Source organism: Impatiens glandulifera, chromosome 5 (genome assembly GCF_907164915.1).
Source record: "Impatiens glandulifera chromosome 5, dImpGla2.1, whole genome shotgun sequence".
Classification (NCBI taxonomy): domain Eukaryota; kingdom Viridiplantae; phylum Streptophyta; class Magnoliopsida; order Ericales; family Balsaminaceae; genus Impatiens; species Impatiens glandulifera.
Window position 1 is genome coordinate 34,476,852 of NC_061866.1, and position 15,651 is coordinate 34,492,502.

The following is a 15,651-nucleotide window of genomic DNA, read 5'->3' on the forward strand; positions in this document are numbered from 1 at the left end:
ACATATTCTATAGGCACGGAAACTCGAATATGTAGTCATTGTAAAAGGAGTTTACTAGTTTAATTAGATTTCCTATTTTTTTACCTAAACTTAATTAACATATTTCTCTTTTTGGTTGGACAATTATTGAATCACATTACTTACATTACAAATAAGCATAGATTTTAAGAGAATAAAACACATAGAGATCACATGTCATATAGTTAGAGATGACTTAAAAATTGTTTCATCACACCCAAGCATCTTTATACATAACATTGCATAGCTTCTTTCATTTTTTTTTTTTTTTGTTACTAAGGCAATGGAAACAGCTCGGTTTTAATATTTTATGTTCAATATGGATATTACACATCTCTATCGTTTTTAAAGGAGTGTAACACCATTAGGTGTTTGATAACACAATTTATCACTTAATTTTAAAAATTATTTTTCTTTATTTGATGTTTAAAACTACAAATTAAAAATAAGGTTTTATTTTAATTTGTGAATAAAATTTCAAGAATAAAAATTCTTAAAACATTTGTTATAATAAAGAAGATTTAACAGTATTCCAAAGGAAGACTACACTTCTTTCTCTAATCATCTTTAAAAAAATTAATTAATAAAAAATAAATTAAAAAAAAAAAAGCACTCCTTTTTATTTTGTCACAAGCTTGTCAAGCCACTTATATGGACATTAGTGCGTCAAGAGAGGATTCAGACGACCAAGTGGGCCGAGATGGATCAAAATATTTAATAAGCAATGCAACCTATGGAGGACACAAAACAGAAGACGAAAGAACAATAAATTCCGACAAAAACAAAAACTGAGCTTATTATACAAAATGTGGAAGAACTCCCCATTCTCACATGCTCCTAAGTAGAAAAAACATGTATGATAGCACGCATGACAAAGTCAGAAAAATTAGTTACGGGAATTTAAACACTTGATCTCAATATTATTAAGGATAATTAGTTTGACACATGCTATTATGGCCCTGCTTTCATTGTGAATTAAACTCGTGACTTTTTTGTTTAAGAAATGTTTGAGTTGGATGAACTGAAAAAATATTTGATGATATTTTTATTATTTAGTTTCGATTTTTGCAGTTAAATAATCAATGAAATATGTTTCATAATTCTCATTTTATAATTAAAAAAAATCATTTTTTACATCTTTTATCCAAAAGTTCTTGTCCTAACTTTCTTGTTTTTATATTGTTAATAAATAGAGTTATCATCCAACTTAATATAAATTAAAAATGCAAGTAATAAAAAAACAAGTAAATTATACGAGATATACATGAAAATTTAAAACATAAAAAAAGGACAAAACATAAAATTTTCACTAAGTTGTCAAGTGATACAATATAAAATAGAATAGAATAACCACTTATTCATTTTTAGAATTATCTTTGCTCATAAGATATAATTTGAAAAGAGAAATGCCAAAGTTTTAAGAATTCCCTTTGTGTATATTCATAATCCTATAAAAAAGAAAAAAAGTTTGAAATACATACACAAGAGTAAACCAAAGTCATAACTCTCTTCTACAAATAAAAGAAAAACACATCTCCTATTTTAAAAGAGCACGACTTTCTTCTTTTAATTTACATACAAGTTGATGTTTGTGTCACTTTCTAAATAGATAAAATTAATAATTTTATACTTTCAAGAAAAACAAATTAAACGAAACATTAATTGATAGCGATAATTAATTGAAGAATAATATCAATTTTTAGTCTATTAACATGGTGTTGATTTTATTACATATTGTTCATTGAACCTTTAATAAACATCTACTCACATTCAATGTTTATTGACATTAATGCATCAACACAAATAGAATTCATCAAGACTTTTGTGTTCCCGGTTTTATCTAATATGGGAGGTTGTCAACATTCTTAAATTGCTTTAGGGTTTCTTGGTCACGACTCACAAACTCATGTCCCATAGACTTACTGTTCTTTTTCTTCATCGTCGTTTTGTCAAGTCAACCCATCTTCGTGGTAATTGGTCTAGTTTCCTCCTTTTTTTTGGATTCGTCATATTTTCAATTTATGTTGTTTTATGCTTGTATTAATTTATCTATTATATAGTTTCTAACATATAAAAAAATAAAACACCACAATAAATGTGTTACATTTATAGCATTGGATGGGATTTATTAAAGGTTCAATTGGGCAATTAATTGGATGAGATTTATTAAAGGTTCAATTAATTGTTAATTTTATTCTTTGAATTCAATTGGGCAATTAAGTGATCATATTGGTTTTTTATTTGTGAGTTAAAAAACACAAAATTAATGCATTAAGGGCCAATTAATTATCAAAATTGAGCAGCTTATCCATACCTTGTACATATGTTCGATTTTTTTCACCAATTCAAACAGACCATAACAATTACTAAACACATTCTTCCTGTCTTCATTTCTTATTGTTTTCTGTCGTTGTACTACGAGAAATAAAAACCAACAAGAAAATATTATTAATCAAGTGAATTTGCATCTTGTTCAGAAACTTATTTGTTGACGAAAAATTGTCAATTCTATGAAAATATTCAACATTCAAAATATTTATGATTTTTTCGTCTCTTAAGCCGACATTTACCACTTAACCTTGATTGGTTCTATTGTTTTTTAGTTACGTTTAAACAACTCTCATTTATATCATATTATATGGAAAAAAATTCAAAAGAAAATCGTGTATAAGTACCCAATATTCCTGGAGTTAATGCAGCTACTCATATCCAATGTTCATTGAATGAACCTTTAATAAATATGCATAAGATTACTGTTTAACATGAATGCAACATATACAAGGAATATGGAGAGAAAACAAACCAGTGAACAGAGTTTCATGACAGATATTTATAATTTCTGCCTCATCATATTAGTAGTAAATGAAGACCACAAATAAATTGACATGAAAGAAGTCTCAAAGTGAGAACAATGAGAAAATGAAAGGGCGCGCTAAAGATTATGAGTCAAACGAGTATGATCAACAACGAAAAATCTAAGTTCGAAAAAGATAAGCAGAGCAAAATCGCAGCTCATTCGAGAACCTGTTGCACGGATGCTAAGTTGGCATTGACCAATGGTGTAATGAAAAGCTTTTACATGTAAAAAAAAGTGATAATTGTATTGCTCCTATAACAAAGGATGTAAAAAGAATGAGATTTTGCGGTCATTGTTGAATTACACAACAAGTAACAATATAACTAAAAAATTTAGTTGGTTTGACAAAATGTGACAACTTTCTTTAACTTTACGATACAACATACATAGGCTTATCGTGTAAAGGAACTTAAAAGAATGGGGTATTTGATCCGCATAATATTGAATCCTCTTTGTCATCTTATACCTTTTCGATAAGTTCACTAGAACCATTTTGTTTAAGAGGTTTGCTCTCGGGCAAAATAGGAGACCATCGCTCTTTCCCTCCAGGTTTGGAGGAGGCGTTTCCATACCAAATCATGCCCATTATGGCAACTATCATACCAAGTACAACATGTATATTGAGCCCTTCTTTGCCAAAGAAAATGAATCCCAATGTGAGGACGAGTACGGTCTTCATGTGTCCAAGCACTTGGAAGGATACTGCTGAAAATCTTCCAATGCAGATGAATTGACTCAAATTGGTCCCAATTGCAATTGTGCATGACAAGAATATGAAAAACTGCAAAGAATTGAACCCAAATAGTTAATGCCAAAAGATGGAAAAATTAGTGAATATATTACAAAATATGCATTGAAATAACATTTTTTAGACCACAGTTTTTCAATTAAGATGTTTTTAGTTAGAATCGAATATGAGACCTCAATTTAGCTCGTAGTTCAAAACACTTACCACTTGAACTACTACTTTGGTGTGTTAAAGAAAATGGATTTATCGGCTATGAATTAATTAAGAGAACAATGTGATTTTATTCTTTTCTAGACAGGAGTTATTTTTTTCCAGAGAAATCTAGCACAACATCCCACCATCATGATCCCAACTCCATTCAATGTGTTTTTAGTAAAAGTCGAACTTGAGAACTCAACCTTCTAAACACATTACATATTTTTTGAAATGCCCTTGTGGGTGGGAACAATATAATTTGACTTCATCCGTTGATAGGGAATAGTAATTTGACAATAGTAATTTGCTTACTTTCCCTTTCTTCATTTGACAATAGTAATTTGCTTACTTTCAAGCAAAGTTGAGGACATTTCTCAGAACAACAAGGCAGATTCTTACGGGTACACATTAGAAAGTCAGTGAGAGAAACAAACAAGCTAACACGATAGGGTAGGCAAAATAAGGATTCAGCTAGGCAAAATGAGGATCCAACTGATTGATAGTAGAGCAAAGGCTAACCCAGGGTAGCTCAAGTGGCAAACATTATTCTTATGAGACCAAAGGTCACGAATTCGATTCTCATTTAGAACACTTAAGTTAAAGTGGAGATCATGCTGGAAACACAGATAAACATGCCCTTATCATCCAAAAGTTGTTAACTAGGAAAATGCAAACAGATATATGCTTTTTGGCTTTTGAAATGGTAAAGTTAGTATTAATATTTCCCCCCAAAAAAAGTTAGTATTTAAAAGATGTAGCAATGCGACATCTAATAATCCCAAGAGTGTTATACTTTATATTAGGTCTTGAAACTTGACTGAATATCTAAACCATCTAGCCATGGTTTTTTGGTTATATAATACAGTCAAGACTATATATGCTTCCTGCACATTAGAAGCAGGAATAAGGAACATATAAAAGCATAAAAGTGCATTGCTTACCAGAGATATAAAAGTGTAGTTATAAGCATCAACTCTCTTGCTTGTCAACCAATAGTCCACAAAGGGGCCTAATAATAGAAGAGAGGCAGCTTGCACTGGGGCAGTATGCCCAAGTAAGTTAAATGATCCCAACGAGTACTTCTTCTGGAGAAAATGTACATACTGCATACACAACATAATCATATATGAGAATGAATGGGACATGACTGTTAAAGTGTTAAGTTATGGGAAACACTATATATAGAGTTCCTAATGCTTTAGAAATTCACAAATTAATGCATTTCAGGACTTCTAAAGAAAAACTAAAGATGCATGGTTCGCAAGTTCTGTTTTGGTTTTCATGTTTTCCCCTTTTTTTCCAGTTTAGTTTCCCCGAGATTTTTTCTTCTTGTACTTGGTAATAAACTAGTATTATGTAGATATGCGGGATGATCCTCTTTTTAAGCTAAAAAAGTATTTCACATCCAAAAGCTTTAGTAGACCTTTGATGAAGATAGATTAACCAATGTAAAAGAATATGGAAGAAAATTTTGAATCAAACAAATTAAGAAGAAAAATGTTGCATGTAAAGCGAGAATAAAAAATGGTGTAAAAAAGAATGATTCTATTATTCTTCCTAACAAGATTCTACCACTGGGAATATATCCAAAATAATATCATTAATGAAATATGTATAGTAGTCATGTATAAGTAGAGATCTTGTGGGCTTGATGAACCATGAGTTGATGCCTAAACTTTGATGCATAATAATGGGCTGTTTTGGTACCAAAAATCACACCAATACAATCTTGTACCAAACCCCCCAAAAAAAACTACTATCAGATTTTGCAATGAGATCATGATTGTGTTGTGACAAATATCAGTTTTCAAATAGGCTCAATATTGTGATTTACTCCAAAAGCAAGAAATACACAATCAGCTACATGTAATATATTCACAAGAAAAGAAAAACACTTACATACTGCTGCAGCGAAGTACTCCAAACAGCCACAACTGCAGCAATAAATCCCTTTGTATTCACACTAACATCAGTAATAGTGCAAACAGCGACCCCAAGAAGGACTAATGATATGCTGAGCTTGGTATCCCTAGAGTATCGAACCTTGTCTAAGGCAACCTCCAGAAAACAAGATACAGGGATCATGCTTAACTTTGCAATCTGACAAACGATCAAAACAAAATAGATTAACTATAAGGGTGGAGTATTATACAGCAAGGAAAAGGGTCAACTAATCACCAATAATTTACCTGATAAAATCCCACTGAATTCCACATTAGACTCACATTCATTCCAACAATTGAAAAATTTGCAAACAAAACGAACTTGATAAGATCAGGCAGAGGTAAATGAGATGATTGGATGTACCCCAATCGCCTAAGAACAATGGTCATCAAGGTAGTTGTTGCAAAATGCAGACCAGTTAAAGTTGTAGCTGCAAAAGAAAAATACTTCATTTGGGCTTAAAGTAAATAATAAAAGAAAATTAAGATGAATCTTATCGAGGAGCATACCAAAGGTGAAACCGTAATTGGCCATTACAGCTTTGTTGACGATAATGATTCCAACTGAGGTGACAATATTAAACGCCCATGCAGCTGTATCAACAGCTCCTTTATTCTCCATTATGCTTGTTGGAATAACAGTCATCTTCTCTCAGATTTTACACTGAAAAACAATATTTACCAAAATCTAAGCCATGCCATACTCAATTGGTAAGGAATGTATGTGTTTCAGGAAAGATAAAAATAAAGATAAATAAGAAGGCAGATAGTATCCTCAGCTTTTTGAATAAGTTATATTGATTATGAAGAAACTGGGTATGAAAGGGATGCCAAATCATTTGACTATTATTAGTGAAGCATTAGTAATGCAAAGACTTCATCAATAAGTTTCCTGCAGCTTTAGATTGGCTTCTACCATCAGCAATCTTGTCTTCAAACAGACAATATATTATCAAATTACTAAATCCAAATGATGTACTCATGTGTCAAATACTACTGTTCATAAATTGTATTTAGGCTGTGTTTGGTTACTCGGAATTGGAACTGAAATACAATTCAAATCCTATGCTTGCAAAAATGGCTAGAATTGAAATTCTAATTTGACTTACAATTTCACCATACTCTACAAAGAATGGAATTAAAATTTGGCCCTAATTTAAATTCCAATTCCACCTAATAAAATTTGCTCCACTAAAGTATCAGTTTAGCACATACATTCACATAAATCTTATGGACTAAAAGTCTCAAACACAGCCAATACATATGCCAAACAGGTCCTAGAAAGTTTCAGTTTAACCTTTTCTAAAATACATACATATATGTATTTCAATTTTGAAGTAAGAATCTAAGCTGAACAATATATTGTAACAGATCTTATAAAAAGCTTCTTAATAATTACTATAACAGTTGAACCCTTATGCTTTGACTCAAGTGATAATCATGACAGATCAAAAGATCAAATAACCACAAAAAGTAGATCAAGATGACAATTGCGGCTAATCTGTAAAGCTAAAGACAATACTAAATCACAGTAATAGAGATCAAAATTTTGATCCTTGATTTGAATCATAATCTTAACAAACAAAAATACAAACCCACAAATTGATGGATGAATTGATGGATACCCTTTTCGAAATAAATGGAAATGGAAAGAGAAGTAAACATAAGATGAAGAATGAATGAATGAACTAACAAGCTGAGATAGCAGATCCCACAATTTGAGAAGTTGGAATGAGGAAGGATTTGGCGTTGGTTAATAATGAATGAATTTGGTATTATTAGGCCATTATATAGAGTAGAAGAAGAAGGATTTGGGAGTCAAGTTTTCCGCCATTAAAGAGAGACTTGGACTGGCCTGGCCGGCGCTGACCTGTAAACGCGCATATTTTACCATCTCGTTTCCACCATATCATGAGAGAGAGAGAGAAAGAGGGAGGAACTTTTCTGTTAATTATCAACTTCTAAAGGTTGCTTTCATTTACCATTTATTAAATAATTGAGTAATTATATCATTTTTTTTAAATAATATTGACTTTGCCTATACATTTTTAAAATATATATTTAGAAAAAATGTTATTAAAATAAATTATTTACAAAATTTTAAAATTATCAAAAAAATTGTAAAATATAAGGCTCTTTATAAAAAAATTATAGTGAACTTAAAAAAAAAATAACAAAAATATTATGGATAAAACGATATTGGATAAAAGTAAGTTGTCTTTTTTTAAAAAAAAAATTAGATAAAAAAAATAGTGTATTAAATTAAAAATAAAATTAAGAAATTATCGGGTATATTACATTTTTAACGTAAAAAAAAAAAAAAGGGTAAACTGGAACCCCTATATAGATTCACCTGTTTATTTGGTCAATTAAGATTTTTACATAGATTCACCTGCTTATTTGATCAATTAAGATTTTGAATCTTCAAACATTACAATTTAGTGCGCTCTTTAAAGTTATAAAAAAACAAGTTATGTCTTTAACGTTTTATAACGCCCTCAACTTATTATTTACATTACATTTATAAATAAATAAAAGAATTATTATCACTAATTTAACTATCGATATCAACAAATTCTTGATTTTGACTATAAAATTTTTAAAAAAAAAATTAGTTAAATTTTAACTTCTCTGAAATTTAGTATTTAAATTAATGAGATTAATATTTATTTATTATTTATTAATGTCACATAAATATATTAAGTTAGTCGTGTTTAAAATCATTAAAACAAAACATTAAAAATAAGTTAGAAATCCTAATTGCTTTAATACTAATTTTTTTCTTTATTAAACTTTTAACTTTTTTTTTTTTTTTAATTCTTAATTTTATTGTCAAGAGAAAATACTTGAGAGTTGACACTTGAGACCAACCCACACATCATCACTTCATTTTTAAACATTTTTATGCAGGATATTTTTAGGCTTGTGGGTTAGTCACACTTTTTTATAAAAATATAAACAAAATTAGTTTCACATTGTACAAATATAAATGTGATAATAACATTATAACAAAATATTAATTAAAAATTGATTATAATAATTTATATACAGATAAAAAATATAATATTTAAATAATAAATAACTTAAATACAATGACATATTTGTTATACATGAAATTTCAAGTTTGATCCTTAGACACTAAAGTATTATTTAATATTTAAAATTTAAAATTTTATGTTGAATTGTTGTGCTATCTCGTTTAATCAAATTATGTGAAGTTGGTCTAGAATCAGGGACGAATTTAGGGGCATATTTTTTATTTTATTTTTTTTACGATAAAAATATGATATTATCCTTAATTTTTTAAAAAAATTAATATAATTCATTATTTTTTTTATCTAATTATTAAAAAAATGGTAAAACTTTATTTTTATATACTTGTTTTTTTCAAAATTTTCTCGTTATTATTTTAAGTTTACCTAAATTTTTTTTTATCCATCCCTGTCTAGAATACTCTAATTAAAAAACAAAATCACAAATAAATGTGCTGAAACAGTATGATCAAGATCATACTCTAACAAATAAATTAAAAAAATCAAATAATAATTTAGATTGAAATAGAAAATAATTCTTATAATAAATCAAACAAAAAAAACTACATGAAATAATTATATATCAAACATAAAAAAGCCACCATCAAGTTTGACTTGGAGATTAGTTTGATCTTTGAATTTTTTTTAAGATTTGTTTTAGATTTTATCTAAAAGTTCTTGTTTGATAAAAAAAATAGTTATTTGAAAATTGTGTAAAATAAATTATAAAAATATTTTTTGTATTTAAATTTAATAAAATTAAAGTAGAGTATTTTAATATTTTTATTAATAAATTAAATAATTAGATAATTAAAATATTAATAATGTGATATATAGATAGTTTTTTTATAAATAAAAACTCAAAATAACCAAGAGGTGTTATTTCAAGGATTCGTTAATCTTTATCTTAAAATATCAAATTTAAATAATATCAATCAATTAACATAAACTATATAACAAAATCCAAATTAACAAAGCCAGGTCAAAGAAAAGTTTTAAACTTAAAGGGCAATTTATTTATCCATAAAGTGTATAATGTTTTAAATTTGTAACAAAAGTTGACTCTTAGTTAAACCTGATCTAAGAGCTGGTTTGATTTTAGGGTTTTAAAAGATTTTTTTGCAGATTTAAAAAAAATATATTGTTTTAATAAAAATTTAGGTTAATTAGGATTTTTGTAGAATGAATTATAATTTTTATATATTTAAAATTTAAATTTAATAAAAATAAATAATTGTATTTTAGTATTTTAGTTAATAAATTAAATAATTTAATAATGAAAATGATAATGAATATTTTTAGAAAGATTTAAATAAAATTACAAAATAATCAATTAAAACTTTTTTTTTAAGTTTATTGAAAATGACTTATTTGTTAATAAAATAAATAAATGCACCGTTTTATTTGAGACTTGAATTTGGTTTAATTTTATTCAATATATTAGATTTTTTTTTTAGAATTAATAGTTTTTCTAAAGATATAACTTATGCTAACACAAAAAAATAATTAAAAAAAAATAATTATGCATATATATTATTCTTATATACAGGGAGGAAGTTAAATAAATGAGAGGTTAAGTCTAGTGTCCCACCTGGTCCAACTAAAATTTTGTTATATATATATATATATATTTTTAGTGATGACTATTTATAATAGGAGAGAGAAAACTAAAATTTATTTAAAAAAATAATAAGAGAGCAAAGATTAATAAAATAAAGATGTTATGGAGATGTATTTAATGACTCAAGTTTATTCCCAATTTATTTTCAATAAAATAAGGTCAAATTACTCTTTAATTTCTTTGTTTTTCATTCTAGTTAAATATTAGATGAAATATTTACCTACATTTTACCTTTTATTTTTTAAGCTCGCAATTTTTGTTCAAGTCCATTAGTTTTTTTAAGTCACCCTAACTCTAAATTTTGGATTTGTTCTCGCTTACAAGCTATATAATTTATTGAGTAACGTTTTTCTAATGTCATTTTTTGTCGCTATGCTTAAACGATTTTTTATCACTTTTAATCTATATGAATTTTAAATTTTTGTTATATAAGAATTGAATTATAAGAATTTTAGTCATTTTAGTTTTTGTCGCAAACGAACTAAAACATCAATTTCTTATTTCAAAAATGAAATTATTTTTTCACTTTGTTTCTTCTCCTTTGTTTCTTCTCCCTCCCGGCTCATTATATACTTTTGTTGAACTCAGTTACGTTTCATCTCCTGATTTGGTCTGTTAAGTCGCGATCTCAATAAATGAGATCTAATAGTTCTAGAGTTGAAAATCATAAGTTAATCGCAACACTGGGATTGAGGAAGTCTTAAGTAAAAAAACAATTTCATATTTTTAATATAAATATCATTTTATTTATATATATGATAAATTAATTAAAAAAAAATACTTAACCAGAGTTTAAGCTTCATTCAATCAAAATTTAAAGTTACAGCATCAATTGAGCAATAATTAAAGTCAAGTGAACAAATTGAGTAAGGTATAATAAATTTAAAACATTGCACATGGTCACATGGATGAAGAATTTGCCAGACAATTTCCCCCTTAATACCATTTTTTTTATAAAGTAGTTCCATCTGATATTACTAAGATTCATTCATTTATCTTTAATACATTCACATAATCTTATAATTCTTGATCAAAATTACATAAATACTCATTTATACATCTCTTCTTTAAATTGACATAGATATCCTAATTAAAAAAATGATTTTGTAAATAAATCACACATTGAGTGAGTCAAATTGAGAAGCTAACTCAATTTGCCTTATTCAAATATTTTATTTTAATTTTGCTAAGAAGGTTGCCTTACTTTCCTAAATAAAGAAATTAGAGTTGTATTGATATCATCATGAAAGTAGTCAGAATTAAACAAACTCTCCAATTTTAAACTCATCATAAATTGCTTTGCAAAACGTGCAAAATATCTAAAATTTATTTCCAATTGTTATTTTTGTTTTGGTTGTTATATATTTGATCTTATTATTTGATTTTTTTTTATAGTTTTATTATTTAGACTGATGTTAGATAATAGATAAATAGATATCTTTGGTCAATTTTATTGAACTTTAATTTTGCTTCAATGTTTTCTATGATCTATTAAAACTGATATGTAAAGACCAATTCCATAAAATTTCAAAAAATTGATGCCAATTATTTTAATATACATATTGCACCGAATTTATAATTTATAGGTTTGACACTAGGTTCTTCATTTCTGTATATAATACATTAAATTTTTAATATAGATGATTAAACCCTCTCATGTCTCAAATAAAATAATAATATTTTTTTAAGATCGTAAACTAATACTATCAAAATCGTAAATAAACTATTAAAATTGTTTGAGTTCACAATTGCTCAAATCTTTCCCGATTTTCGAAGCCGTTCTCTATGGGCAGATGTTCAACATTGTCTATCAGCACTAGAGGTACATAATAGACATAAATTTCAATTGTACATAATCTTTGTCATTGATTTCTAATAAGTCCTTCTATCAATCGAGAAAAGAACCAAGTTAAAGCTTGCCTACATCCCTGAAGGCCTTCTTAAGTCGAATACTTCAAAACCACATACCTCTTTCTAGGTAGTTTACTCAGCATTCAGAGTTGTCCGCTAAAACCATTAGATCGAAGGCGTCAGAGTCAACGAGGAAGTTTACAATACTTTCGAGTAAGCTAACACTAGTGAATCCTGTTTCTAATCCACTCAAACTAGTATCACAACCTTTGAATTATTGTCAATTTTAAATAATATAACCCTAATCCCAATAATATAACCATAACATTGTGGAATTGGCATATTTGAAAACATTTTTGAATCTTAATACAAATGTACATGAAAACCCATTAACACTTTCATAATTTATGTTTAATTATGTTCTGTTTTCAAAAATGGAGCTAAGAGAGAGAATGAAGAGGCGCATTTTATATATCCACTCTTAAAAATAGTCTCAAACATTAACGATTCAATTCAAAGCAATCTCACAACCCTTTGTGTATCAAAATCATTTAAAATTTATAATAGACTAGCTAGTGATTTTTATGATAGACAAGCCCCCCTAAAGTTTTTCATGGCCGGATCATGTTCAAGCATTCTTAACTCTAATTTATGATTCCATCCCTATACTCGAAAGTATTTCAAATGTACCCAAAACGAGCCTTCAGAAAAATGACATAACAATCAACTTCTATATCTTAGAAGGCTACCATCATTATCTCTTTGACTTTTCTATTATCAACTGATTAGAAATTGCTTTAAAGATTTGTTGCAATTAGCAGCAAATTTATAATACAATACTAGAATAGATAAATGTTAGTTCAGTTATTATTTTGGTAACATTATCAGCACTCTAAACAATATTCATCTGAAGAAACAATGCAGCAGCCAATTAAAATAGTAAATGTAATATATGTTTTACCAACTATCAGTACAAAAAACATGGAAAACATATGGATTAATAAAATGGAAACTTTTCTCATTTTCAACTTAAAACCAGCAATAATCAATCTATCCTTGGGGTGATGTTTGAATCTATTTTAACCTGTTGAAGCAGCAACTGTGGATTTCTTCTGGTCATCGACAAATTGGCCAATTGATCTAAACCAGCGCAAAAGATTCCGGTGATCCTTCACATATAGCCAAGCTTGAAGGAAATGAAATAGGGCCTCGTTTATGCCTCGTTCTTCAATATAACCGTGTAATGCATCTCTCATTCTTTCATCAAGATCCCTGCAAGTGAATGCAAATATAAATCTGGATCATAATCTTGAAAATATCAGTGATCCAAAAAAAACAATCTTATACCAAACCTTATTAAAAAAAATAAATAGGATCAATGTGATTGTGATAGAATACCAGTATTCAAATAGGAACAATTATGGAGATGCAAATAATAAAAAATACTTCCAAGATATTCCGACCAGTGCTGTTAGCTTTGATAAGAGCTTGATCAAATTCTTCCTTTCTTCAATTGGAATCAAATTCAAATGTGTAATTGAGCTCAGATTTGAATATCGAGCCAACTACGATCAGTCAACATATCCAATTGATAAACATACATACTTTGGTTTAGGGGTTGGTTCGAAGGAACAAATATAAAAAAACTGAATTCGAGTTCAAGAAACATTATGAATGACATGAAGCCCATATACAAAAAAAATGAGCTCAAATTGACATACGCATGTTTGCTACAACGGAGAAACTAAGCTTGATTCGACTAGTTAACACTCCTTAGTAAGTTTGCAAAAAACTATGCCAATAGCAAGGAACCCTATTTGCTTCAGAGGCATTTCACAAACAGTAAACCACATGTAACTGTAAGTGGAAACAAACATAACAAATGAAGAAAATACAGAACAGCACTTACTGAAAATCAGGGCCATGATACTTAGTGGGAATATGAAGAAATCCCGAAGCAGCATTATCAAGCTTTGGCCTCATAGAAACAGAATGAATTCCAATTGCATCTGGGTATAACCCACACAAAAAATGCAAAGATTCTTTCTGACCAGGCTTCGAGATATCCACATGAAGAAACAACTGATTAATTCCATTTTCACTCTCATCAGCATCATCTCCTACTCCACCTGAAGTAATATTCGCTAATCGCATAACATACAGACTAATCTCCTCCTCACCATAATTTCGTTTCAAAACAGGACCAGTACTATCAAGTGACCCTTTAATAACTGTGAAGGGTGCAGGTGGGTTTACTTTCTACAAATTAAATGAACAAACTTTAACATATTATTCAGATTATATAAAACTGAGTTAAACCCTAAGCTTAAACCCTAACAAAAATATGCAAAATATAGATTGAAAAGGAGAGGTAAAGAGAGATTACAGGTGGAGGAGACAATTTGGAGACTTCAAGGTAGTGTTCTTTGAGGGATTTGAGTACGATAGAGTTGATTGCAGAGGAAACACTTGAAGATTGTCGAGATATAATCATGTGTGAAGGTTGCAGTGCAACGGTAACACGTTTGATCGCTTGTCTCAACATTTCAATCCTTCGTCTTCACTTGTAAATCTTAGATGTTCGTCGGTCGGTCGGTCGGTCGGTCGAAGTATAAATTTCAATTTGGCGCCGGCGACTGAGAAGAAGTGATCGTATTTTTCTAGGCTACGACAATAAGAGCCCAAAAGTGTAAGAGAAGAAAATATATGAAATTAGTCCTTAAACTGTTATATTGAAGATACTTGAGACTCTAAAATTTGAAAAATGTTTCATTTCTTACTTGAACACTTTTAACATAGGATTTTGTTTGATTCCTTGTTTCGAATGGATCAGGCTTTTGTGTCTTCTGAGGGTTTATTGTTTAGGTGATGGATATATATAGTAATGATGGCAACGAGTCGGGTATTCGTCTCCATCCCCATTCGAAGGAGAGTTTTTTTATTTGTTCAATCCCTGGTTAAAGTGAGAAAATCCACTATTTCGAATTAGCACAGTTATATATATATATATATATATATATATAATGATGCTTAATTTTTAAAGTGTCCGGATTTCCGGGTCGAGAGCTATGGTTAATTTGGATATATGTGAGAGTAAATGGATACTTGAGTCGGATTGTGGGTTGACCCGCCCATAAATTTAAAACGGTTAAAAATAAAATTAAAAATACTATAAGTATGGTTCGAATTTTCAACCTAACAAAATAAATACAAACTTTTAACCAACTAAGCTAATAACACTTTATATTTTAAATTCAACACCAAATTTGATGAACGAGAAACATTTTAACAAAATAAGTTCAACTTTTTAACTAACTAATATATATATATATATATATATATATATATAATGATGATTAATTTTTAAAGTGTCCGAATTGCCGGAT

At 28.5% G+C, this 15,651-nt stretch overlaps 2 protein-coding genes across 2 annotated transcripts; both read right to left on the bottom strand.

Moving 5' to 3' along the window:
• Positions 1-3,074: 3,074 nt before the first annotated feature.
• Positions 3,075-7,681, bottom strand: LOC124940005 (UDP-rhamnose/UDP-galactose transporter 4-like). Its single transcript, XM_047480482.1, has 6 exons — positions 7,455-7,681; positions 6,272-6,425; positions 6,008-6,192; positions 5,718-5,918; positions 4,760-4,921; positions 3,075-3,656 (listed from the first exon to the last, which is right to left on the bottom strand). The coding sequence occupies exons 2-6, from the start codon at positions 6,405-6,407 to the stop codon at positions 3,336-3,338; spliced, it is 1,005 nt and encodes a 334-aa protein (XP_047336438.1). The 5' UTR covers positions 6,408-6,425; positions 7,455-7,681; the 3' UTR covers positions 3,075-3,335.
• A 5,470-nt stretch (positions 7,682-13,151) lies between these two features.
• LOC124938655 (mitochondrial acidic protein MAM33) lies at positions 13,152-14,920 on the bottom strand. Its single transcript, XM_047479135.1, has 3 exons — positions 14,652-14,920; positions 14,175-14,524; positions 13,152-13,537 (listed from the first exon to the last, which is right to left on the bottom strand). Exons 1-3 carry the CDS (start codon positions 14,808-14,810, stop codon positions 13,345-13,347), a joined length of 702 nt encoding a protein of 233 aa, XP_047335091.1. The 5' UTR covers positions 14,811-14,920; the 3' UTR covers positions 13,152-13,344.
• Between the last annotated feature and the right edge of the window lie 731 nt (positions 14,921-15,651).

Bases quoted from the DNA above. Each gene is read 5' to 3' on its own strand.
- LOC124940005 (XM_047480482.1), bottom strand. From the start codon at position 6,407: ATGACTGTTATTCCAACAAGCATAATGGAGAATAAAGGAGCTGTTGAT. The intron at 4,922-5,717 runs GTAAGTGTTTTT...TTGTGTATGCAG, and splicing joins GTACTTCGCTGCAGCAGTAT to TATGTACATTTTCTCCAGAA. The intron at 3,657-4,759 runs GTAAGCAATGCA...AATTCTTTGCAG, and splicing joins ACTACACTTTTATATCTCTG to TTTTTCATATTCTTGTCATG.
- LOC124938655 (XM_047479135.1), bottom strand. From the start codon at position 14,810: ATGTTGAGACAAGCGATCAAACGTGTTACCGTTGCACTGCAACCTTCA. The intron at 14,525-14,651 runs GTAATCTCTCTT...TTTAATTTGTAG, and splicing joins CCAAATTGTCTCCTCCACCT to AAAGTAAACCCACCTGCACC. The intron at 13,538-14,174 runs GTAAGTGCTGTT...ATTCACTTGCAG, and splicing joins TATCATGGCCCTGATTTTCA to GGATCTTGATGAAAGAATGA.